General features: G+C 36.9%; 1 protein-coding gene across 22 annotated transcripts in view; it reads left to right on the plus strand.

Moving 5' to 3' along the window:
• Positions 1-27,388, plus strand: part of LOC140147961 (uncharacterized) — a 60,324-nt gene that overhangs the window by 3,605 nt on the left and 29,331 nt on the right. For 21 of the 22 annotated variants that reach the window (XM_072169755.1, XM_072169757.1, XM_072169758.1 and 18 more), the window contains exons 2-6: positions 19,655-19,885; positions 22,024-22,237; positions 23,064-23,181; positions 25,199-25,260; positions 26,630-26,934. In XM_072169755.1, coding sequence (XP_072025856.1) covers positions 19,756-19,885; positions 22,024-22,237; positions 23,064-23,181; positions 25,199-25,260; positions 26,630-26,934 — 829 coding nt within the window. In that variant the 5' untranslated portion in view covers positions 19,655-19,755. Of the gene's footprint in view, positions 1-13,973; positions 14,228-19,654; positions 19,886-22,023; positions 22,238-23,063; positions 23,182-25,198; positions 25,261-26,629; positions 26,935-27,388 lie in introns of those variants that run through there. The other variant, XM_072169756.1, reaches the window with a different exon arrangement.

The following is a 27,388-nucleotide window of genomic DNA, read 5'->3' on the forward strand; positions in this document are numbered from 1 at the left end:
TTCAGAAAGAAGTTTATCAAAAATGTTAATAAATGATAAGTTGATGGGCCAGAGTCAAAAATGGTCATCACTCAACCTAAAATTTAGAAATTGTCACAGGAGTGAATTTCTCCTCTGGTTTAATAGACTACTTAAGGCCGTGTGTTTTGAACTCGCCACCCTTAGCGTTACATCACAAATATTATGAATTTTTACACCAATCAAGTTTCAAATTAGAATATCTCCACAACTATCAACCCTAAAGTAGCAAAAGTATACATTTTTGAAAAGCTGAAGGCATAAGCAATTCAAATATACACATTTCAACTCATTGTACAGGGTGACCTTGAAGTTATACAGGGTGGAATAAAAAAAAATCCAAATAAAAAAATGGGTCACTTAATGCATTGCTTATTACTAACTTGCAGTTATAAACTGAAAGTAAACAACATTGATTTGGTTAGAGGTTAGGGGGATCCTACTGACTGGGGAAGAAAAAAAAAATCACAGCTGTTTGGTAATCTCAGAATACAGGGTGTCCCAAAATATGTTCAAATTTTTTTACAATTCAACATATTTTGAACTGAAACATTTTACCCCTAACCCATACAGAAAAAGTAAGTCCATATTTAGATTCCTCATCAAATTTCCTCTCAGAAAATGTAAACTTTGACTATGATAGGATAAGTAATTAAAAATTTACAGCAACTTTTAGATTTTGAAGACATCCGCATTGCTTACTACAGTGTTTAATATGAAAACGGGTAATTTTGTACGTACAAGTTTGCATTTTATAGACTAAACCAATCATAAAGAGTTCAAAATGATTAAAAACAATTAGCATAATTAATAACCTTTCACAAGAGCTCTTAACCATGCCTGTAGCCCATATGGATGCAAAGATATGATCAGTTGATTCAACGTGCACACACAAGATCTATATTTCTTATAGACTTTGTACATACCGCCACCGCCACAACAACCACCTCGGCCATTGTGAACTCAAAAAATTATAACTCCACTATCTTAGCTGATAAACAATTCTCCTTTGGAGGTCTGTTAGGTCACTCATTTAGCTACAAAATGACACCAAACACACTACAATACCTTTTGTTTAAGCAGAGATATAACAATTTGAACGAGTCTCGATTTGGAAAAGCGTAACAAAACCACCATTTTTGGGTGGCGAGTAGAGGATGAGTGTTTTTAAAACAAAGATTATGAATTGGTAAAAAAAAAGTAAAATTTGCCCGCCAATTTCGGAATCCAAGCAATGAAATACACACGTAGCGCCCTCTCAGTGTGGCAGGACGGAATTGTTAAATTTGATGTTATTTTTACTACATATTTAAAAAATATAGGATTTTTTTGTTTATGGTATAATGAAGGTCTTCTGTATAGACAATTTCAGCACTAAAAAAAATGTCAGTGGACTTTGCAAAAATAAAGAAATAAATTAAAATATGTGTAAAATTCCGTCCCGCCACATTTTGAGGCGATTTTTTTACGTTCCGGAAGGGACGAAAAAAAAATTTCAGTCAAAACTTTCCAAAATATCAACTATTATGGTAATAAACATTCCTGAGTAGACAAAAATTTTATTCATCAACTTTGCTAGACTCAGAGCCATTTTAACTTCTATTTCAGGCCTTTTGTGATAGGATGCCAGTGTAAAAATTCTATTTTCAGGGTCTATGGTGTAAAACATGGCCCGCCACATTTTGAGATGATTTTTTTAAGTTCAGGAAGGGATGAAAAATTTCTTTCTCAGTCAATATTTTGCAATAATTTTTCATTGGAAGTGAAAGAAAAGACAATTTTGTATAAAGTTTTAAAGTGAATCAATTGCTTTTTTTCTTGATTTTGACATGGTGGACAAAATTCCGTCCTGCCACATTCCGTCCCGCCACATTGACATGATTTAAAAAAATTAATGAACGTACTATAAAGAGGGGGTGAATTTTATAATTCCTTCCATAACAAAAGAAGGATAGTTGAAGTTAATACCAATGTTAGAAACAAATGTTTTATCCCAGTACTTTTGATAAAAATTCAACAAATGTACTGTGTTCACAAATACATGAAGTTTATCATTCCGTCCCACCACGTCAATGAATTTGTGTTACCGTGGCAACATTGATTCTTTTTCTTGTGTAAGAATGTAGTCTCTAACTTACTTGTTTATATTAAGAACATGAAGAATCCATAAAATAAACAATCACAGAGCTACAATTTAAAAGGCCTATCAAAATTCCGTCCCGCCACATACTGGAATTTTGGCTCTGGCCCTGATTTAAATCAATTATTTTTTTGAAAAAAGATCATGTGATTTAAATCGGCGTGATAAAAATGAAAGAACTCTGTCAGACTAGGGCTATTAAAAGCGTGATAAGAAATTTTGTTTGTACTTGGCTACCTTAATTAAATCCTGAGTCTCAAAGCTGCCACGCATGTTGGTAAAATCCTCTTTGAAAATCAAGAAATTCATTTTTAACAAGAAGGCAAAAATAAAACTCAAAATTCATAATTGATTTGGAGAACAAGTTTTCAAGTTTTCAAAACAGAGAAGAATTAAATTTTGTAGCAGTGAATTTATTTGTTTGTGTACTATTTCAACATTTGCAACAGACATTGGATTTTGATACTTTCTGTACAAGATGCTTCCCAAAGCCTGTACTGACACCAAAAAAAGTAAAATTTTAAAATAAATTTATAAAAAATGCATTCCACATTAGGCTTTCAATTTCTCACAAGCTTTTGAGACTCAGGATTCCTGTGGACATGGTCTTACATGTACTAGAAAAGTTTATTAGTATCCACTGAAAGATATTACTCATGTGATATGCATTTGTGCTACATGTAACTACATACGTGTACATATGCATCTTCTGCTCTGTACATGTATGTGTTTACAGGTTTGTATATCTGGGTTGGGGGTGGGTTGCTTGTAAACACTGATGAATGGGGAAATTTTCTGGTCTAAAACTCACCAAACGGACATCTGACAACTGGGGACGACCGGGACGTTCCTGCACCTGCTACACACCGACATCACCTGGCTAATAATTACTTGGTACAGCAGAGATACTTAAAAAATAAATACCCGGGATCGATACACGTGAATGTGCTATGCACGATTTTGATATTCAGATGAAAATCTTTGGATACCGGGATAGAAAATGATTAATATCTCCCGTAAATGATTTCGTCTAAAGTTGCCAGTTGTGGTTCCTTGCACTTGACTATACGTGTTGAACAGATATGATAGTCGTTAGCTTGCGTCTTGAGAAAGTGCTCTTGCGTCTTGAACTCAAAAATTGACAATAATTCTGATTTTATATGTGCCGAACTATATAGCGCAGTGTATAGTAGGCCAATCGTGGAGGTAGTCTAAAAGCAGTGACCTACATGGCGTACCATGCTTACTCACACACAGTGAGGTCAGTCACCGGGCTATTGTCAGTAGCCTTAGTCAGATGTCCTTCGGCCCATTATGCGTCTCAAAACTATTAAACAGGTCGGAAAAACAAAATGGCCATGCGTGGCAGTGTATTCAACCTACCATGGCGATTTCTGCCATGAAGATATCGGGGCGATGACACTGTGTGCTATGGCTAAAAGGTGATTTCCTTCAAATTTTAAATTTGTTATTCTATACTCAAAATGCTGAAACAATACTTGTAATAATTGTCAGGAAGGGTTTCTGTCCATTTCTGTCCGCACACCCATCCCACACGGCCACACCCACACCCACACACCCCAACCCACATGATTTAGGAGATCCCAGGGTTATTTTGTTTCCAAGAGGAATGTATGTAGGTGTAATATCATCCTGGTGCAATGTACTTTTATAGTTCAAGTTCAATACAATTTGCTTCTGTGTTGCTAAAAGACCACAAGTCTAGTAGTCTACTGTAGTAGACCATTTTCCCTCTGACCATGGAAAATCCACCAATCCTGTTCTGATCCAACAGCTAGCTATCCATGAGAAAAATGCTTTTTTTCTCTGGGCAGGGCAGTCACTGGGGATGTGTTGTGTTTTATGCGTGGAATGGTATGAATTGTTTTATCAAAAAGGGAATGCAGAGCACTGGTCTAAAGTCTTCAACTTTTGTGTGATTAGCATAATAGCAAGTTGGGTCTTGTACTGTTTTAAAATAAAATGGTAGAATTTAAAGAAGAAAAAAGGTTTTTATTTATTTATTTTCATGCTTTTTCATAGTTTTTAGCAACTTGTTATATTATAATCATCAAACAACTACATGTATATTCAGCCTTTTATTTATGTCTCATCGCTCTCATTTCATATCACAGAATCTTCTTCCTCCAAAACATTTAATATCAAGTAATTTAACGACATTGCGGTCGGACAATTGAAGAGGCTGGACAATGTTTTATGCTGCCATATTCAATTATTCGCGCATCACTACATGTATATGACACAACCAGTTGCAGGCCTTGCCGTTTGAGGCGAGCGATCGCTCTCGCTCGCCACCGCTCGCCCAAACTCCATTTCTAGTGAGCGATTTTCCACTCGCCATAGACACTTTATATCGCTTGCTGCGAATCTCCCAAAATCAGCCATCGAATCATCCAATTCAACATTTAATCGATTTTGTGCACTCTCTATGCGTAGACAGTTACCAAGTTTAGCGCGCATCACACATACATTTTGTATTTCAATATAAATACCGTTTTAAGACCGAAGCTCTACTTGATTATACGTATACCCAAATTAGTGGTATTTGTGCAATTTCAACCACTCGTGACTCGTCTAGCATCATGCTAGAGATTGATTAACCGCTCGCCTTTAAAATCTAGACGGCAAGGCCTGAGTTGGAAAATCATTTATGTACAGGTCTAAATGGGTCTGTTTGAAAACTTCTAATTACACATTGAAAAACATGTGAAATACATATACATGCCATAGTCCAAAATTGGCAAAACATGAAAAAATACATACACTGTACATGTATTGTGTACATGAAAATTAACACTTTTACAATTACAATCAGTAATTTAGAAATTAGTCAAGTATTAGAAGTTATTTTTACTGGGCTTTATGGAATTTTTATTGTTGCAAAAATTTGCTAAAGTACTTTTTGCCTCAAATTTGTTAAAGTTAGACTGAGTGTATAGTGTTGAGAATGGCTATCCTAAACTAATTAATAATAGCATGATCATATTGTTCTTGTAATGATGATATCCCGGAGGTGATATTTATTGTTTTCAACAGTGTGGTTATTAATGGCTTCAATATTCATGACTCACAGACCCACCTTTAATACTTGTAAGCACTTCATCTTCAGTTATAAAGTGACAGAATAGCTATGGGTTGAAAAACCGTATGTGTATTCTAGGAGTGAGAAAAAAGTCTGATATGGGTGTATTGGGGAGCACGGTGGCAGCGGAACGGGTTTCCGACTCATAATCAGAAGGTGGGTTTGAGCCCTGGCGACGCCATTGTGTTGCCCTTGCGTAAGGCACTTTATCTTCATTACTCCTCTCCACCCTGGGCTCTCCACCCAGGTGTATAAATGGGTTCCGGCATTCTTAAATGCATGTAGGAGGCTGTGGAGGAGGTGTGGCAATCCCTCCACAGCAACATTTCACGGTGGGAGTCTGGCCTAATCGCTAACGAAAGAGAGATGGGTATACCGTCCTGTAAAAAAATGCAAGTTTGATTCCTTAACTTTTTACTTTATGGGTGAAATCAGTAGGGTGAAATCGCATGTATCCATGTAATAGTTTAAATTTTATTTCTTTTGTGGGACATCAATTGAAAGTGTGACTCAGCTACGAGCTCATTACGTCTGTAAGCCGGTCAAGTCTTATTTCTAAAGAATAGTTGTGCATTTGTGAGATGCTAATTTCTATAATTGTGTTAATTTCTGTTGTGATATACACACAGCTATTCAATTCTCTCTCACTTCAATGGACATGGTGAATAGAACTAATGGCCATTGATGTCGCGTCACTGAAGTCATGATTAGAATACATATTTGTAATTGAAAAAAAAACAGGTTTTGCACCCTAGCTGAAATACAGCAAGATAATGTAAGATAGTAATGTAAACCCCTATTTTAGATAGGGTACCTCGAGCTAGTGTAACTCTTCAGAAAATGGGTGACCATTAACATTACACAGAACGTAAAAGCCCGGGGGGTACTCAAGTTTGGTTTTGGTAGGGACGTGCCGCTGAGAATTTGAAAGTGGACCCATAAATATACCAATTTTTCAAGAAATTTGGACCCATTTATATACCAAAAGTCAAAATTTTCGCCAAATTTAACCCAAATTGTGTTAGTTTTTACAAATTTTCCCAACCAAAATTTTGAAAATTTTGGCTAGATTAAGGAAAAAACACTATTTTCCGAAAAAATTGAGAAAATTTTGAAAAAAGGACCCATTTATATACCAAAATAGGCTTTGAAAAAGGGGTCATTGATATACCAAAAGGCTGAAAATGCTATCCATATTTGCGGCACGTCCCCGTATGGTCATTTGTACTGAGAACCCCCCTGGGGCGTAAAAGGTGCAGGGCTCTGTGAACGCTACAAATGTATATTTATAACTGTAAACTATTGTACTTTGGTTGTAATACAGGGCCTCCAAGTCTCCAAGAGCTCCAAACATCTCTAGATTGGAGTATCAAAATTATGAAAACAAAACAAAAAGGCCACATTTTGAAGTTCTAAAAAACTTCTAGATATTCTAAAATGTTGTTCTAAATTTTGCAAATCTTCTGGCCCCGGGTTCTGGCACATGACATTGCAATAATTTCTAATTAATGATTATTTTTACTAAATGCTAGTCAGTCCCACCATATTGAATTCTGCTCTGGGGACAACCCTGTAGGATTATATCAAAGATTGTTTTCATATCTAATCATGTAATATGTAGAACAAAGAAATGACAAATTTCAAGAAAGACACCGTTGTCGCTGAAAGTTTACATTGTGAAGTCGTGTATGGTATACAAGATGGTGTCTTTCACAAGCTGGTGGGCAGAACAGCACAGAGAGCCAAGAAGGAAAGGGAGGGTACTTTAAAATGTTTTTTACTCATGTTGCATAATTCAGTATTTTCCTGTTTGCAAAATCTTTTGAAAAATAATAATTTTCGAGGATCTAAAATTTGACAATTATTATTATTAAACTAAAGATGCGTAGGCGATGATCAGCTGTTTTGCACATTACAGCATTAAAGGTGGTCATGAAATTGTTAGATTTTCAATATTATTCAATGATTTTGCATCCTTGTTTTGAAATGATAATTGTAAATGTGCTTGAGCATTAAGGTTTACAGGAAGAGGTTAAACCAAGTCATTGACATTCTATCAGTGCACCGTTTATTTACATTACAGAGTAATGGGGACAGACATCTATATTATCTCTAGAGGCGACATTAATGAAGTTATGTTATACTTCCAAAACTTCCTGTGAATCCGAATAGAAAATTGTTGTTTTAGGTGTATAGGACACACATACGCAATGCTGCAATAAGCATGATAAGGGTTAGGGAGTTAGAGAATATATGATTTTTGCTTTTACTATCCTCTAGCAAAATTACCAAAAATTAAGTTAAATCGACTGAGAAACTTATGTATTAAAAACAGGTACTTTAAAATGCCCCTATTTGTACAAATCCAAGGACACTTTTGCAAACTTGCCCTTATTTTAACATCAAGGATAAAGCTTGAACACACATTCGCACATTTTTCTTCCGTGACATACTTACATGGAACAACATAATAGGGTGTCACAGAATCATGAAAGTATGCCTTTGTGTTTGTCTATCAATGAGTGGGTATAAACCTAAAGTAAAACAGTCTCACTGAATTAGAATATACATTCTATATACATGTGATAACAGTCACCTGAATTCGCGACTCTTTTTATCCGTTTCGACGAGGACAAGTTTTACCCCTAATTCTCTTATTTCGCGGACAATTTTGTCCGCCGACGATCCCTCAAATCGACCCCTTTTTCAGCAATTTTGGTAACGACCATGCGGTCAGTAATTCAACTTCAGTGACCCAACCGAGCGCTGGGTACCAGTGAGAAATCTCTGTGGTAGTGCGCTAACATGAAGCGGTCAATGCAGCTAGTGCAAAGTGCTTTTTAAATAGAGTTAATGACCTTGTGGACAAGTATCAGTGTTCAATGACATCGCACTACCGCTAACAATGGAGGCAGGCCCAGTAGCCAGTATTTTTTGGGGGGTGCTGATTTTGGAAAAGTGGACTTTTTTCCAAGGGGGGGGCAATTCTGTTAAAAGTGGCTTTCTTCCCCAAGTTTAGACCTTTTTTGACCAAAAAAGTTTTAAAATCTTTGGCTCGCTACATACGTTTGCAAATTCTTAAATTTTTGGACTTTTTGTATACTTTTGCAAATTTGTGGGGGCAGGTGTCGCACCCCACACCCCCTGGCTACGGGCCTGCATGGAGGTAAGCTCCTGTCTGAACAAGACTTAAGTGACCATGTGAAAAGAAGAAGATATCATCAGCACTTTAGCCTCCCTGACCATGCAGAAGATATATGCTCTCTACACCCCCATTACATGATAAAAGAAGACCTGGAATTAAAGAACATGCATCCTACTTGTCTTATGTGCAAAAACTGTTGGGGCACTTTGACAACTTTTCACTGCTAGCTGCCATTACTACTTTAGCTTCAAATGGAGAAACTTTGTAGTTGCCTGCTTCACAGCCGAATGAAATGAATGATGATGAATGAATGAATGACCTCTACCTACTTTTTCGCCCTTCACCTGTGTGTTTAGGATTTGGTTAATGAACCAATTTGAAATTTTAGATGTGTTGTTTGTTTTTAATATTTTGCAAAAGAATGTAAGGAAATTGGCTTACTTAAGCCAAGGATGTGTCTGAAATTCAGGTTAAATTATTTATCCTCATTCATGCTTATTAACACACAGAGAACAGACACACCTCTCACATCCTTGTACACCCCACACCCCTACTTGTAAAGAACTGCAAATGCGGACGTACCTACATGTATAACTATCTAACCGAGGACCTTGCACATTCTAAAGCTAAGCTCCAAACCATGGATCCACGACTGTTTGCTGTCCAACTGTTATCCGTCTTCAGACTATCAACTTGTAACTAATAATTTAAGGTGTGCAGTGATTTTGCCAAATTTTCTGTTTCACATAGTAACAATTTTACATACAGGTTTAGAGCTCTACAGTTAAGTAGTTTGAACCTTAAACTTAAAATTTGAAATGGAATCAGGCCACTGAGAGATAACAGTGGGGGAGTAGTAGGATATAGCTCTCATGCAAAAATGTTTTCCCCTTTTCAAACATATTTTGTCCTTTACGTATGCTACTATGTATTTTATGAGAGTTGCAACCCATTTAATTGTATGTGCTAGATCATGGACATACTTCTTTTCTAGTAATTGTTCCAGTGAAACTTAAAATCAATATTGTAAAGTTTCCTGTGTTATTGAGCTCTTTTGTATCCAAAATATAGACTTCTGTTGAATGAATGTGATATTTATCCAATGATTCCAATCGAAAGTTTATTTTATGTAAAATCAGTTATCAGTGGATCTTTCATCCAAAGAATGATATATTGTTGTTCCAGGTTGTTTATGTTTTGTGTAGACAGACTCAGATTCCAATTATGTTTTACTGGATGTAGTGATTATATGGTTCCTTATTCTAACCACACCCTTCATGACCACCAGGGTGATTGAAGCCTTTTCATTTGAATTTCCTGATGTGTGCTTTGCAGGGTCTGTATGATCTCAGGTTATAGCTTTCTTGATTCGGCTCTTGTATGGAATCAGGAGAGAGTCTGCAATTAGGATTATATGGTGAAAGGGTGCACATATCTTACACCTTCCATGAGAAAAAACATTTAATCCAAGTACATGTCTTTCGAAGTGGGATCATACAGAATGTATGTTGTATCTGTACGCTCTATACCAGGGGACGGGTCAAACGTTTCAGCATGCATGCTAATGTTGGCAACATATTTTGTTTCTTGCAGTTCTCATTATCCCTTCTGGCGATGATTTAAGTTCCCACATCCCTCATTTTGGGGATAGAAAATTCGTTTGAAAACCCTGGGTCAGTAAAATATGAAAAATAATAAATGATGAAGAAAAAATATGTACATAATCCAGGCATGTTGTAATAGCTAGAGATGTGTCATTCCATGTATTTTATTATGTGTGACACAGGCGGCTATGTTTGTGTGATGTGTACACATGGAACCCTCCTTGCTGGACCTCTCTGATTGTGCATGAATGGGACATGACCTAAGTGTTGAATGTTTAGTGTTCTTTTAGTTCTTTACTTATTTCCGCTTAAGGTGGCTGTGTACTCTCAGACATGCATGTAGTAAAAGTGCAATAACTTTGTAATTATTCGCATAAGACATATAAAAGTATACATTTTAAGAAGGCAAGACATCAATAAATCTTAATATAAATACAGATTTGGGGTAAAAACAACAATTCTGAAGAAAATCACAAAAAGTGAGTTTTTGGCAATATTTTTAGGTACATCATAACAAAAAACACTCTTTCCAAAATATTTTATTTTGTTTTTAGCTCAATCTTGAGGCTCCATTCCAAAAATGTTTTTTTATTTTTTTGATATTGGCCTTATTTTTTGAGATATTGACCATATAAGGCATTAAATTGAACTTTTAAAATTCACAAACGCCTATTTGCACAAAATGATGCCTAAAATCGAAATAGACCAAAATATAAAAAAATGAGAAAACCGTTTCTTGAGTCGATCATGCTTTTTACGATGATCATATTTGCTTACCTATAGATGCTGTATTTATTGAGTTATCGTGTACCTAAATCGTCATTTTACCGAGAAAATGAACATTGAAATAATGGCCGTTGAAGTTTAAAGTGGTCACATTTTGCACTTTCATCGAATCTCACAGGAGAATGCGGCCGTTTTCGTTTGTGTACCTTATATTACGTGAACATCGGGTAAATCCACAGCCCCTTGAGAAGTTTGAGCGAAATCCATTCATAACTTGATATTTAAATCGGGGAAAGAACTTGAAAAAACCCACATTTTATCAACTAAAACGGAGCCACTTGACCACTAGGTTTTTGCAAAATCAGTGCTTCCGTGGTGTTTCCATAACTTGCGCCGCGCATGCAGATAAGCGTCGCGTATGCGTAGCGTATTTGTGCGTTAACAAATTGCGCGATACGCAACGCGATTCGTTGTTGCGCGCGTGTACCCTGCTGGTTCAACAAAGATTTTCTTTCCTTTTCAATTTCAAACACGAGTGGAATAGTGAAATAAAATCCTTAAAATATTGCATTTGGAGTTTACAAATCTGGATTTTCATTCCTTGTATTTATAAAAAACATAGCAAAGTACAAACATATCAAATAAACTCAATTTTGCGAAAGAAACAATGTCTAGAGTACACAGCCGCGTTAAGATGGCTTAATTCATCTTTATCAGCACATTTGAAAAGGAAACAAATACTGCTTTTTTAGCTAATGAGTTAGATTGGAAACAGTATCAGGCTCAGCTATGCCCCCACCCCCTGCACCGCGGACCCTGTCCTTTTTTGAGGACTCTTCTTGCTTATCCCTTGTTATAAATACTATTCCTGTTTAAGTTCTGTATGATTTCAAAGTGTAGACATATGAACTCATTGACAAAGGTTATGCAAATATTATTAAAATGTTGCATACATAATGAAGGTGATATCTATGCCATAGAACTGGTTGTACATATAATGATGGCACATGGTTATGATACACAGACTTGTAATTTAGTATCCGGGAATATTATCTATTTATGAGTTCCTGGGGAAACCCAATGAATGTATCAATTGAGGAAACAAAGTACAATATATGAAGTGAGGACTTCCATACTCCATAGTGTTATTTATATCATGCAGTATCTGGACCCAATTTATTTGCTACATTCTAACTTGAAAAGCAGACCCAAACAAATCAGTTGATTTCTTTTTTTTTGGGGGGCTAAGCCACTTGTGTCTTTGACATTTACATTTAAGTACATTTATTCTGTTAACTTGTGTTCCTTAAAATGCAAAAAAAAAACCAAAAAAACCCAAATACTTTTCAAGATAGAAGTTCTAACATAAAGAGTGGGACTAGCTTTATACATCCCCATGGGTGACTGCAAATAATGTGGACACATATGGGCCATATAGCCTACTTTTTAAGTTGCAAAATTTCAGGAACTGTGGTCCAATCATACAGCATGTACACAGCTAAGTATAAGACATGTACACTGTGTGAGGTAGATTACATTAGTTCTGTAGAAATCAATATGTGTATTGGAGCGCAGGCTTATTGGGACACCCTGTAAATGCTCACTCCCCATCATATATTTGAGGGACTGCACTTTTATACCAAAAGACCCAAGATTCTTTTAGCAGAAAAATTCTTCCTGGAAAATATTCACCAGTGGCGTGGCGTGGGTCATCCAATTGGGGGGCACCGATCATGATTGGGGGCACCGGGTCTGTTTTTGGCAATTTTCCTATGCGATTTTTTAAATTTTGCAATCAATTGGGGGGCATGTGTCTCCCCCGTGCCCCTATGACGCAACACCACTGATATTCACCAAAACAAATATTTTTTCCATAGAGCATAATTATTTTGATAGTTTACCACAAGTGATTCTATTTGTGTGGTAAATTTATTTTTAAATGGCTTCATTTTTAATTCTAGGAAGATTGCCACTTCAGGTACTAGGTGTGAACATATTTAGACCTATACTTTTTTTAGACATTTATTTATATCTTGGAAGTATATAGATCTATCAAGGCATTAACAGCTTTTATCATAATGGTGAAGCTGATCGGTTGTTGCCTAGATAGAGATTTACCTCCTTTTTGAAACTGGCCTGTACCACAATCCCTGGGATATGAGGAGGGAATGCATTGCGAACAGTAGATGGAATGAAGTTGGACCTTTCATAACCAACAAGGTTAGATTTAGGAATTTGAGCCAGCTAAGATGAAGGTCAATCTGGAATTCGCTATAGGTAGTAGTTGGCTCAAGAGCTCTAGAGCATAATTACCATGAATGCTTCGATGGAACATTTTAGTAGTGGCACTAACTGTTCTACGGTGGACCAGAGGCTGAAATTGGAGATCTACAAATGTATGAAGACTATGTGAATGGCATGCCTATAGAGTCTGAATGTGATTCAGGTTTTTGTAATTCTGTCGAGGTTCATCAAAATTATTTAATATCAGAATTGGGACATTCGATATTCAGAATGCAATTTGATGTGTCTAATGTGCTCTCATGCCCCACAAAAAATACTGCGCAAATGTTGTTATCTGATTCTATAAATAGGAATCTATTCTTAACGCAAATCACACATTATTGCTTTAAGCTGCCCCCAAGAGCCTAACCCACATAAGCTTTGTATTGAATCAGATGCCTATTTTTAGCATCACTACACAAGGCAGCTATATGTATGTAAAACCAGTCACTTAACATAGAACCTTACATAGGTATCTATTCTTTATGCAAATCACGCATTATTGCTTTAAAGCTACCCCCAAGAACCTAACCCACAAAACTTTGCATTGAATCAGATAGGCTACCTGTTAGCATCACTACACAAGGCAGCTATGTATGTCTACCAGTCACTTAACATTGAACCTATGACAGAATGTTTCCTGTCAACAACTTCCTCTCAAGTTTTGACTAGTACAACACCAACAACACTAAAATGAGAGTTTCCCCTTGGACACCACCACTAGACACATGGATCTCGACATTTTTTGCAGTATGTATTTCTTCAGGGTTCATGTAAAATCGTATGGCGTTCCAGGAAGTAATAGCGACTGAAATCAAGCTGCATTTTATGAGACATGAAATGGATATACTTTTTACTGAAGTTGCAACAAGTGTTTCTCTAAATTTTGGAGTGATTAAGCTGTGAAATTTGTGAAAATAAACGAGTTGAATTTTACTAACTGTGACAAGTTGAGTAGGACGGTGTGTGACACACAATTCAATCTTAGCGATACTTTCGCGAGGGTACAAATGAGTTTATCATGGATATGCACGTATGTATGTGACATCATAGAGTATTCATGTTGATATTGTATACGTACCCGGGATATGTACTAGTTATTGCTGGAATATAATGGAGAAGCTGGATTCATATTTTGATGTGGTTTTGACTATTTTTTACCAATCCGCATTATTTTGTAGGAATGTATACCTGGAGAGTCACACTTGGTAAGTTTATGGCTGTGAGTTCAGTTCAGTTCAGTTCAAGGCAGTCTTATTTTATCCAAACATAAAAATATAGGCCTACACACACCATACTACACGTTGTTAATTTATTGCAAAGGATTGCAACATAATTATGTTGTGAATGAGAATATCTTGGGGGTGATACACATGTATGTTGTGCATAACCTGTACCCATCATCATGACTGCACAAATCTACAAAAGTTGTACTTTTGATGATGAAGGCTCATACGTCCCGGTGCACACCGGCATCGCCTGGCTAATAATTACTTTCACAGCAGAGATACTAAAATCAATACCCGGGATCGATACACGTGAATGTGCTATGCACGAGTTTGATATGAGACGAAAATCTTTGGATACCGGGGTAGAAAATGATGAATATCTCCCGTAAATGATTTCGTATAAAGAAACCAGATATGGTTCCTTGCACTTGAATATATATTTTGAGCAGATATGATAGTTGTTAGCTTGCGTCTTGAGAAAGAAGCTTGCGTCTTGAGTCAAAAACTGACAATAAATTCTGATTTATATGTGCCGAATTATATAGTGCAGTGTAAAAGACAATCGTGGAGGTAGTCTAAAAGCATATGACCTATGGCGTACCATGATCGACTCGCACACAGCGAGGTCAGTCACCGGCCTAATCGGGGCTATTGTCAGTAGCCTTAGTCAGATGTCCTTCGCCCATTATGCGACTCAAAACTATTAAACAGGTCGATACAAAATGGCCATGCGTGGCGGTGGATTCAACCTACCATGGCGATTTCTGCCATGAAGATATCAGGGCGATGACACTGTGCGGTGGTTAAATGACCAAGAAAATGTCGAAACTTTCAATACAGAGATTATGGCATTCTTTGTGAAATTGATTAAATAATGATTATTGCCTTGGGCTAATCAGCATAGGCCTACAGTACATGTACAAATACTACAAAATAGGCATGGAACTACGTAAACATGTAGCACAAACCAACAAAGAAATTTTATTTTATGACCTCATTATTTATGACTTGTATAGTATTTCAATGTATACATGGGTAGTGCATTCCTCAGTTTATGAAGCAAATCACAAGTTTTGCCAACACACCCCCTACTGGCTGGGAGTACTGGCCAAATATAGAGGTGCATGTATGCACCCACACAAGGAATTTGTTTTAGGGGAGGGGGGGTATTGAGGGGGCAAAGTGAATTTCAGGGGGGCAAAATCGACCAATTTTGCGCAAAATTGCTGCAAAAAGTGGAAATTTTTCGTAATTTTGGCTTTTTACTGGGGGAAACAGGGCGGAAAGAGTTCTGACTGGGGGTGGGGGGTACCACACAGCCAAAAATTTTGAAAATCAAGGTGACCATAATCTTTTTGCAAATTTTATATTTAATTTAAATTCGTTTAGATCAGGGGTGGAAATTACAAAAAATAACCTGTGGAAGGTACAGATTCAATAATTGCACTTTTCAATTTCCGTCAACAATTTTACATAGCAGACCCATTGTCCGCACTCGCCAACTATACAATTGATTGCAAAAGGTTATTACCATGTAGGCCCTACACGTGTAACTGCAGACTGTGCACTCATGACATGCACGAGGTGTTCAATTATTTAAAGAGAACATCCTACCGCACATTGTGGTTAATATAGCTTAATTTTTAATAAGCAACTCTCACTTTGGCCGTGGGGTCATGTTAAAAAACTGGTAACGGTACCTTATTTCACAGTTGTTTGTTTTGATTATTTGTTAATTTTTCTATCAATACTTTATTTATAATTTTCAATTCTAGACCTTGACAATAAATTGCAAATGATATTAAAACATGGCCAGCGATACATTTTCCTTAAAACTGATGGTTGTATACTAAATCTTGCATAAAACCATAATTTTTTTACCAAGAAAGGAAATTGTTGTGGCATGTTCAGCAAAAATCTTTCAGAAATGTTTAGTTCTTGCACTTCTAAATTTTCGTAAAACAATGCCTAACAATTTTTTTCTTTGCAAAGAATATAAATTTTATCAAACATTTATAAAAAAAAGTTATAATAAAAAGCATCGATCTTAAGTTGTTGTTTTTGCAAAGTATTGGTCATTAATTTGGATAGGAATCAATTAATTTAAGTCTGTTAGGATTATATTGGCTTAGAACCAATCATGGAAATACACATTTCCTGTACATGTAATATATAGACACATGTATGAGGCACAGCAGTAAATGAAATCTACCCATGATGCATTGCTTGGAATTGGGCTAGCTCACATATGGAATGGACCTTGCTATTTTCCCTGGGGTTATTATACTCAGATTTGTAGGGATGTGCCACTGAGAATGGTTCCATATGCATCATGATACCATTTTTTTCATGAAATTTGGACCCATTGCTATACCAAAAGTCAAAAATTTCAGTTAAATTTTATGCAGATTGCCAAAGTTTTTACAACTTTTTCAAACTTTTTGGCAAATTTAGACAATTTTAGCCTCAGTTTGGAAATTGGGCTATATTGGGGGGAATTGTGACAAATTTTGAAAAAATTACCCATATATATATATATCCCAAAATTGGTCTAAAACAAGGGGTCATTGATACAATGTATACCAAATGGCTGAAAATACTATATACCCATGCCTGCATCACATCCCTGTATTTGGTCAGTTTTAGATGCCCTTACCGGGTGGGGGAGGCACTTGATTGGAAGTGAGGGGGATGTACGGACAGCAGTTCAAACTAGGGGGTCTTTAGGGAATAGCCTAGACACCAAAAAAAGGGGTCTTTTGATGCTGAAGCCCCTCAAAAGGGGGTCATTAGGTGAAAGGGAGTTGAAATATGGGGGTCAATGTGGCCGCACATTCCCCTCACCCATTTTTAGTGAATGCCCCCCCCCCTCCTCCCGGGGGTCATTGTTCTTTGGTCATAGCTCATAGAACATCAACTGGGTCAGTTAACACATTTTGGAAGTATTATTTCAAACCATATATTCAAAATAATTATCTCAGTTTGGCAAAATAACAGATTATGTGTTGGGAATTCAAAACTATTGCATGATGGGAATGTAAAGGTGGGATTCTGTGCATTGTGTCTAGGCACATGAAGGGTATTCAGATCAGTGTCAATGGGATTGTTGTTATGATTATGAAATAATATTAGCTGTCACCATCTGACAGGGTTATTTGTTATTTAATTATGTCAAAGTGTAATGGAAAAGAAAACAAACAAGAAAAGTGGCTGATTATAAATGAAACATTGTGCATGTACAACAATGTACTCAAAATATACAATGTAATATGTACATTTGTTGTATGTATTCAGGTTTAAATATATCTTTTCATATAGATTTATCTTTTCATATAAAAGTTTGCAATACATGTATGTACATTTGAAACTGATAGTTTGTTTGTCTTTGTTCAATCTGCAAATATCTGATTATTTCACAAAGTTATTGAAAGTTAGTTATACAATTAGTTGCAAGTTAGATTCATGTTGTATTATATTTATACAATATTGAATTACATTGAGTGTGATATAAGAATATATTGCATGGATCATGAAAATACTGACCGAGCCGAAGTGCGTTTGGTATTTTCATAATAAATGCGGTATACACGTATCTTATATCACACAAAAATAAGCCGCCCAAGCTTTTTTGACACTTTTGGAGTGCCAAAAGTACCAAAATAAACATGTTGGTGCCATTTCATTTGGAAACCAGTCGTAACAACAAACTGCGTAACTCAATCAATTATGCCTGTTTTAGTCTTTTCGCACGCTTGGTTATGTCACATAAAATGCTACGAGTTGCGTGTGCCAACGCAAAATGTGCACGCCCGTTCAGTATTAGAAAATCTTGCAAGTTATTATAGTGCAGTACTGTATTAAAAACATGTGCTATAATAGCTAAAACAATATACTAAAACTAATACTTGTATAATTAATGCATTATTATCTATTTTCAAATTCATGCATTGGATTTATGTCCATATGCTATACATATGTAGAAAATTGTATCAGAACCCTTTTGTTTCAAGTTGTGTTTTCATTATCGTGCTAATTTGTTTTCATTAAGCAAAATATATAAACTTGTTGGTACTTTAGAAAGTGAAACTTCTGATTTTAGGGGAGGTTGGACTTTAGACTTCAGGCATGCAATTGTTATCAGGCTGTCACTGTCAGTTGGCAAACCAGAATATATCTAAAAAGTTATCAAAGTTTGGATTTGAACTTTAAACCAATAACATGTAATGATTGTCTGTTTTATGATTTCCTTAAACTGTTTTTGATTTTATTTTGATATAGGGGTCTACACGTACAAGGAAGCCTAAACATGAATGAATGTGCAACTTTTTCTATTTTTGGGGGAGGGGGGGTGCAAAGAACAAAGTGTACTTTGATAGAATATACTGTTCATTATTAAAAGTTAAAAGCAACTTACCGTTATAACAATGAGATTATATTGAGTCAAAAACACAGGAAGCCATTTTACATAGCATTAAGCCACTCTGCCAACACTTATGTAAGAAGTTATACAATATTCTTATTCAATGGGTGCGTCTTGTAAAGAATTCACGTAATTTGATTGGTTTTCTGGTGTATAATATCTCACAATAGTTGATAGTGATATTAGTCAGGGCGCGCCGCCACGCAACGGCGCACGCTTGTTGCTCCTCAATGATCGCGCGATAATGCGTTCGCGGACTACACGTGAGAGAACTAAGAACGCGATTCGTCGGCTTAGATGTTCGTGATGGTTTCGTTCATTTAAAACAACGGGGATGTCCTCACAAAAGTAACTTTATTTTTTTCTGAAAAAAGGCAGTTTTTCTCGCAAAAATTACATTAAAACTGAATAAGAATGAGAATAAGCGATAGGATTTTGTCTTTTGCCTATCAATATCGTGTCATAATGGATGGGCTGGCCAATATTTTTATCGTAGTGGATACCGGCTGCGCCGGCATCCACTACTCAAAATATTGGCCAGCCCATCCATTATGACACGATATTGATAGGCAAAAGACAAAATCCTATCATTTATTCTCTAAATATCACATGCATGAATGTTACTTTGTTGATGTGGCCCGTCGCAACTGAAGGAGTGATGATACATTTCCATGACAAGTACTGCCGATTGAATCATGCAGGCAAATAGGCCCATTCAATTTTTGAAAAGCTAAACTAGAGTTGTTAAAGTGAATACAGCCTGTTTGGTTTTATCTATACCACTATAAATAATGGAAGACATTACCTTAATCTTCCACACAAGGAGTGTACATTTCAAATGGAGTCGCCCATTCAGGTGATCCGATTTGACATTCACGCGAAGATTAAGACCATTTCTTCCATGATTGGGATGTATATGGATGAGTAGATGAAAGTTCTACATTGTATATGTTTTTGTAACTATTGAGTATCAATTCCATCTCCAGATGCCTGAAACGAAACATCATCGGGCTGAGAACACACAATTCTTCATCAACCACCAGATCACCCAGCCTCTTCCGCATCACACCAGCGCCCCCCTTGGTCCATGGATCGGCGAGACGGATTTGGGACCAGTATTCACCTTTCCTCACCAAGCAGTACTGTACAGAGGCCAACACTGCCAAGGACAATGTCAGACTCAACACTCTTATCACCCGAGGAAACATCCAAAATTAGTAAGCTTATTTCTTCCTCTATATGTCTCTTTACGATGTATGTGACACGATCTGTACCATGGGGGTCAAAGGCAGCAAATTTGAAATTGAGATAAAGGCAAAAATATGGAGTAAAACAACAACAAAATACATCAGAAAATAGACATCACAAAACTTAAGAACTTAAAAACCAAGTCTGTTTTTAGTATTTGATAGCCTAATGTTTGTATAATATAATAATTATAGTACCGTATTGTTTGTAATAAACGCTCCCCCTCTAATAAACGCCCCCCTCCACTTTTTGTGTGAAAAATTGACAAAAATGCAAACATTTCCATGCCATATCGTGTAGGTAAGCTTAAAACTTGCATCAGTAATGGCAGTCACGATCGCTAAATTGCATGGAAAAACCCTATTTTGACTCAACTCCCATCCATTCATTGCCTAATTATGGTAAAATTTCACTAATTCCATGCACTTACAGGTGTAATTTTGTTGTATTTCCCACGAAATTGTAATTTTCAGTGGGCGCCGCCATCTTGTATGGTCGTAAATCCCTCCTTTTAACAGGAGCACCATCGGGAAATTGAACCCGATTTTTAAGCTTTTTCACTGACAATTCACTTCCAATAAACGCCCCCCCCAAACAATACGGTATTAGTAACTCAATTTTCAAAAATTCCTCCTTTCAGTGATGTCAGTTTTCGGGCAAGTGCCTTATTTCCTCAAAAATCCAGCACTTTTATTTATTTTTACTCTGTTTTGAACCATTATAGGCCAAATTTGCATGCTTTTTCAGGCTTTTCCTGCAAAGTCACTTCAGGTCTCTGGCATCCTGCTCCTTTGGCCCCCATGGAACAGATTGTGCCACGTCAATGTATACTTCAGTTCTGTTCAGGTGTGGTATAACAGTGGCGTAGCCAGGATTTTGGAACCGAGGGGGCACAACTTGTAAATGTACCAACGGAAATATTTTTTACCGACGGAAGTTGTGATTTGTTGACCCAACATTTTTTTGCATGGTTTGAAAAAGTGAAGAGCAAAAATATAAAAAAAGAATAATAGGCTGTTCTAACATAAAAACACATAATTTTTATGTGTAATTCACAATTTTTCATAATTTTCTTTACAATTCTCCCCTTTTTCCTGTCACCCTGGGTGAAAAATAGTCTAATTGTTAACCCAATTTTTTTCCAACAACGCCTTCCGTCTACCGACGGCCTTACATGAACCGGCGGTCATGACGAGTGGAGGGGGGCACCACCCCTGCCCCCCACTGGCTATGCCACTGTGGTATAATAGGAGCCAGATAGACTCATTTTTGTGTGACAATCAACTCCTCACCGCCCTTGATTGGTTAGTAGCGTGTACAAGCCTCGAAATAAGCAGGCACCCAGGAGCCATTTACCCAATGGTCATAACATTTTGGCTCTTGGTCCACACCAAAATCATGTGAACCAGGCTCTACATTTTTAAAGAATAGAGCCTGGTAGTTAAAGTGGATTTTATTTTAATGTGTACAATTAACATTTAAATGACTCGTAGCTCTTTCAAAATGGCTCCTGGTTCACTTGATAATTACAGGACCAGGAGCCGCTTTTTCCAAATGTGTGGCTACTGGTCCAGATCTGCTTATTTCGAGGCTTGAGCGTGTAAAAGGAAGGTTGATCCATCTGGTAGCTTCATTAGAGAAAATAAAATGGCAAAAATGTCTGTACTTTTACCTGGCAAAAAGCAACTTTTCTATACCATTTTTCACTCTGATGTGGCAATGACCTCAACCTGCTGAGGCAGTTGTTTCTTGCACGCATCTATGCATCATTTTTGCATCATCTTTAAGCGTGTGCGTGTGTACGCCAGTATCTTGAGCAAACACTAACAATTTGAAGCTGCACCCAATGAAATACGTAATGACGTCATCGCTACATCAGGGTAAAAATGGTGTAGCATTGTTGACATGATGCCCTCAGGAAAGTAAGTTTTCTATTACTAATACTAGCTCTATTTTGATTGGTTACTCATATAATTAATTGTCCAATCAGAGGGCTCTGTCTGTAAGAAGTAGTGCCCATGGCGTTAATTATGCAAGTATGGTTAATTTCATAGCAATAATGACTGAATTTGTTTTGCTTTTGTTTTTTCAATTCCTCCATCTGCAGGTGCGTGTGATCTCCTTAACAGAGACCCATCTTATAATGGGTTCCTTTACAAACGAGCCAAGGAGAAGGTGACAGACAGGATACCAATAACACAACTAGGAAACCTCAAATGGCAGCTTCGTTATGTAGTCTTATACCAGCATCAAATTATCTACTATAAAAATGAGAGATCCAACAGTCCTCAAGGATCTTTCTCTTTAAGGGGTTATAATAGGTGAGTTATGATGTCTCTGCATGATTCTTTAGCTTTATGTAGACTACCTGCAACCATACTATCCCCTAGGGCCTTTTCTCCACTGACAGACTGACTAAAGCACCACAGAAGCATTTATATGGACACAGTTTGCTCTAGAAGCCATCTTGGAGGCATTGCTTCTGGTACATCTCAATAGTCTGAAGGGTCATTAATCTGAAAAGGGTTACAGTTAAGGTTTAGAGCATTTTATGTTAGGGTTAGGGTAAGGTGAGGTTAGGATAGGGTAAATGTTAGGATTAGAGTATGGTTAGTTTTGGGTTTATAACTAAGTTATTGGTTTTGGACTAATGACCTCTAATACAAGAAAACTAGCAACCCTGCTCTGGGGCAAGTTCAGTAAAACCCTCTATCTTGTATCCTTGCCAATGCATATGAGGCAAATGCTGGTCCCTGTTCACCAACCTAAGCCCTCTAAGAAGCCACAAACAGTGTAACCTGGGCACCTCCCCTGGATTGAGTGGGCAACACCTCAAACCAAACCCTAGGGAATAAGGGTAATGAAAGTTGCATACAAACAAGTGGCCCACAATGAGAAAAGCTGCAATATATATCATTGGTGTAAAATTGTGAAAATTTTTTGACCAACAAAAATGATGTAATTTAAGCATAATTATTTATTATTTAACCATAAATTCCAGGTTTTGTGTTTCTTTTGTCTCAATTTTTGTCCTAGAGCTGCCTATTACAGGAAACTTAAAGTACTGGTATTATTTATTTTTAAGAAGAACTTGCATTTGTTCATACAAAAATGAACATAATAACAATTTTGGTTTTTGCTTTTCAGAGTACTCAGATCTGTGGAGATGGAATCAGCAGATCAACAATGGGCTTTCAAACTTATTGGGTTAAGGGCAGATGACAGAACGTGGTATTTTGCTGCTGCTTCAGAGAGAGAAATGAAGGTATATTCGTTGTTACTTGGCACACATGCAAATTTACCTATAAGATCTCACACCACCAAATCCAAGTCCCATAGAGATATGTGCTAAATTTGCCTTAAGAAAACATTATTTTTTCTTCACAGGAGCGACTCAGTTTTAAGCGACAGCTATGATGGGTGAAATCAGCCCTTGCCTGATCCCTCTGGCTGGGAAAAATTATAGGTTGACCGTCATTATTTTTTACGACTGGCCCTGGAAGTCTACGATGTCCGGGAATTGCCTATTTTACAGGCAAAACCATGCCAGTGTTTCTGTATAGAAAAGGCTGCTTAAAATCATTAAAAGTTATTCGATCTCTCCCATCTGTGGTACACTTGCAGGAATTAATATTACTAATCATGACCAATCCAAATTTGGCTAAAATTATGCAAATTTCTGTTCATTTTAATGCTTAACAACCATATAATTCTATTTGGTGGTGTGAAATCATAAGCATGCCTCTTGACCATAAGAAATTGATTTGCATTATAGCAGCCTGTTTGCTGTGATGGTGTAGGCATTCGGGAAAGTATGAATAGTATTTTAGTGTACCCAAATTTATAAATGTTTAGACATATGCTATGTTTGAAACAAACATGTATGCACTGACCTTATTTCCAAAATATTAACAAATTAACATATGTTAGCAGTTATGAGGCCCTGGAGTTTTCATAATTCCAGCGTTAACTACATATTTACCTTGATTTTCACAACACGAGATCAACAAGATTGCAAACATTTATTCTGTATTGATTCTTGGATGTCTTTGTATACAATGTGTAGGTTGGGGCATATAATCATGATAATATCAGTACTAGAGACATCCTGTATTTTGAATAGGGATTAGCACTGTCAAACAGTTATCAAAGCCATTGAAATTCAGTGCACTTTTAAATTGTAAGGCTTAGACATAATTAAAGGTAGGCTGCTAATCCTGCCTTTATTAATAAGGTGGTGCTAATATAATTGCTTCCTTACAGGAGGAGTCATACTAATGTGGACAAATATGGTAATGTAAGGTGCTAAACAAGAGGATTTAGTTTCCTCATCCAGTGGTAAACCTTTTACCGTATTGTCTATTAAACATTCCCCGGACGACCCCTCATATTTTTCGACCAAAATGCTTTAAAAACTGTGAAACAAATGTCAAAGCCATTGAAACTTTGTGCCCTTTTAAATTTTAAGGGCTTAGACATAATTAAAGGCAGGTTAATCCTGCCTTTAATAATGAGGTGGTGCTAATTACTTCCTTACAGGAGGAGTCGTACTAATGTGGACAAATATGGCAATTTGAGGTGCTAAACAGAGGATTTAGTTTCCTTATCCGGTGGCAAACCTTTTATTTTTTAATATTTTTGTTGTCGCCCGCCAAACAAAGCTTGCAAAGGGGACTATAAAATAAGCTCCAATGTGTGTCTGTCTGAGTGTGGCTGTATATTTATTCCTATGTATGTGCAAAAAATGTTAACCCATGTTATAAAACGTTACAGTAGAGAGGTGACCGTATTTGCTGGAACAGGTTTGGTTGAGGGTTTGGTGTGGGTTTGGGTTAGGTTTAGGGCTTCCGGCAAATACGGTCATCATCACTCTCTTAACCTGTGGCTTTTTTTGTTGATTGCGCCCATATGCTTCGATGGATTTAAATGGGAATTGAACACAGTGACCCTTGGATACATTGGCATGGTGATGTCAACAAGTTTGCAGTGGCGGGGAGGGGGGGGGCAGGGGATGAGCATCTTTTTTTTTTTTTCGATGTACTGGGACTTGTTTTGTACGCGTTTTCAGACTCTTTTAAATAGTCCGAAAACGTAAGCAAAACAAGCCCCAAATGAAGGTGTGTTATGCTATTTTGTGGGCCATTACCTAAAAGTGTGATTTGAGATTCGCTCAATGCGGGTGAGAAGGGGGGGGGGCACATTTTAAGCACCAAATTATTTACTAACCTACTTGTTGGTGAAAAGTGAATGATCCAATTCAAATTGTCTGTTTCACTTTTCAGTTATGGATGGCACATTTTAAAGTGGCGATGGAGGAATGTTTACATGGGCAAGCCAAAGATAGGTATGTATTGATTGGTTACTCGGATGATTATATCATGGAATTATCCAATCAGGGACCCTGTAAGAATGGAAGTAGTGCGGTTAACAGTGGAAGTATTGCAGCACTAGCCATACTTGATAAATCATCACTTCACATTACATTGATGCTTACACAATATGTTCCAAAAGTTTGGGTTTCATTGCTCTTTTGATATAAGCAGCAAAAATGTGTATATAATGCCCCATAGTTCTGGTTGTGGTTACCACAATTTACCACGTTGTTATTCACACCATCTAAATAAAACATATCTCGGGGTTTAAATTTTACTAGGGTATTTATATAATGAGAACTTTACAAGCTTTTTGATACCATTGATACCATTGTTTGCGGCTTGGTAGTCTGGCCCTGCGTTCCCGCAGGTGGTATGCTCTAAGGATAAAAAGACCTGTAGCCTGTAAAATAATGAGTAGCATGTACTTGCAAGTATTTGGAAAAATGATCATGTGTTGGAATACTTCCCTATCAAATTTTACTGCATGTCTATCCTGTCATACAGTGAATGGTGAACGTGTGGTTATCATGCTGTGTTGTGTTGGATAGTCTCACTTGCATTCAATGCCAATGAGCTGTGAAAAATTTCTGTTGTTATTTTGTTGTATTGTCAAGGCTAATTAGGGCATTAAATAAACATACTTTATACAGAATGACTTTGCGTGTTTTCTGGCATACTTCAAAGGATGTCCTTTTCCAGTGAATAATCTGAACATATCTTTATTGTCAGAGAATGTTTATTCATAGAGCTGTTGGTACTGGTGTAGTAACCTAGACAGCTCTATGTGTATAGTAGTGTCAATTTGGGTTTACATGTTTGTGCCATGTGGATGTGAATGTAGTGTGTGGGCGTATAGCTGTGCACATGTAGGAAATACTAATGCAATTAATTAATTGATAGAACATTGATTGATTGGAGCAGGATCTGAAAGAAATATTTTCAAGGATTAAAAAACTCAATGTAACTTTTACGGTAATTTCTGGATTGCCGTAAATGGGGCCTAAATTTGTTTTTGAAATCCCTGGATGACTAAGTAGTGATAACCCCTGTCATAGCATGTTCCCTGGACCCACACTGAACCCATGTACTCTATCTGCATATAATGTCTGTACATAACACAATTTTAGATTTACTTAATTTAAATACTGTAATTATATAAATTATGTACTGTGAGTTGAGCGTGGTATGTGTGCAGGCCATCATATTTGACTGGTTGACCTTTTGCATGTGCAATGGAGACTCTTTTGAGTCATGTACATCTGTATTGTGCATGTATACTGAATTTGGGACATTTCGTAACTCTTTTTGAAATATTTCTCTCTTATCTGTGCATTGCAGGTCAATGAAAATTTTAACAGATTTAAAAGCAAAAAATACCGCTGAAAGCAAGCAGGGTTTACATCTTGACGAGGAGAGTAGACAATCAATGATCAGCAACGAGTCGAGCGGAAGCTCATTTGAGCCCGGTGTTTATGAGGACATTGAATCCGAAGTGTATGACGAATCGGACAGGTTTGAAGAAGAGCAAGACAGTAGAGTGCAAGATATACATAGGGGTTATCTTGATGGAGGATATCCAAGGGAGAGACCACTACCTCAGAGGCCTGATGGCTTAGGGTCATCACCTAAAACTAGCCAATGGGGTGAGTAGGCTTAGTGCTCTGTAATGAAAGGCTCGAAGATTCATTAAAAAACACATACTAATACTAAAAGGCATTGCATCCCTCCACGGAGGTCACTCCCATATAGAAGTACTACCCAGGCTCACCTAAGTAGCATATCAAAGTTGGACCCTAGACGGCTTATTCTGTTTGCCCCTTGGCATAAGAGACTAGATTGTACCCACCCCTTAATGGCATACAATAAAGTAAAATGTGCCCCTAAGTGGCAAAATTATACGTGCATGTACATGTACTGCACACCAGGACCTCAAATTTAGCCATATAGCAGTGCATTTTGTACTCATGAATACAACTTTTGAAGTATACATTTTCTGTATCAATTCAAATTGCCAAGAACTATTGAATATGTCAAGCTGAACGAATATATTACAGTTTATTTAAGAAAATATTTTGAAGTAGAAATTGTACCAAATTT

The sequence above is a fragment of the Amphiura filiformis genome, chromosome 3 (assembly GCF_039555335.1).
Source record: "Amphiura filiformis chromosome 3, Afil_fr2py, whole genome shotgun sequence".
In the NCBI taxonomy this organism is placed as follows: Eukaryota; Metazoa; Echinodermata; class Ophiuroidea; order Amphilepidida; family Amphiuridae; genus Amphiura; species Amphiura filiformis.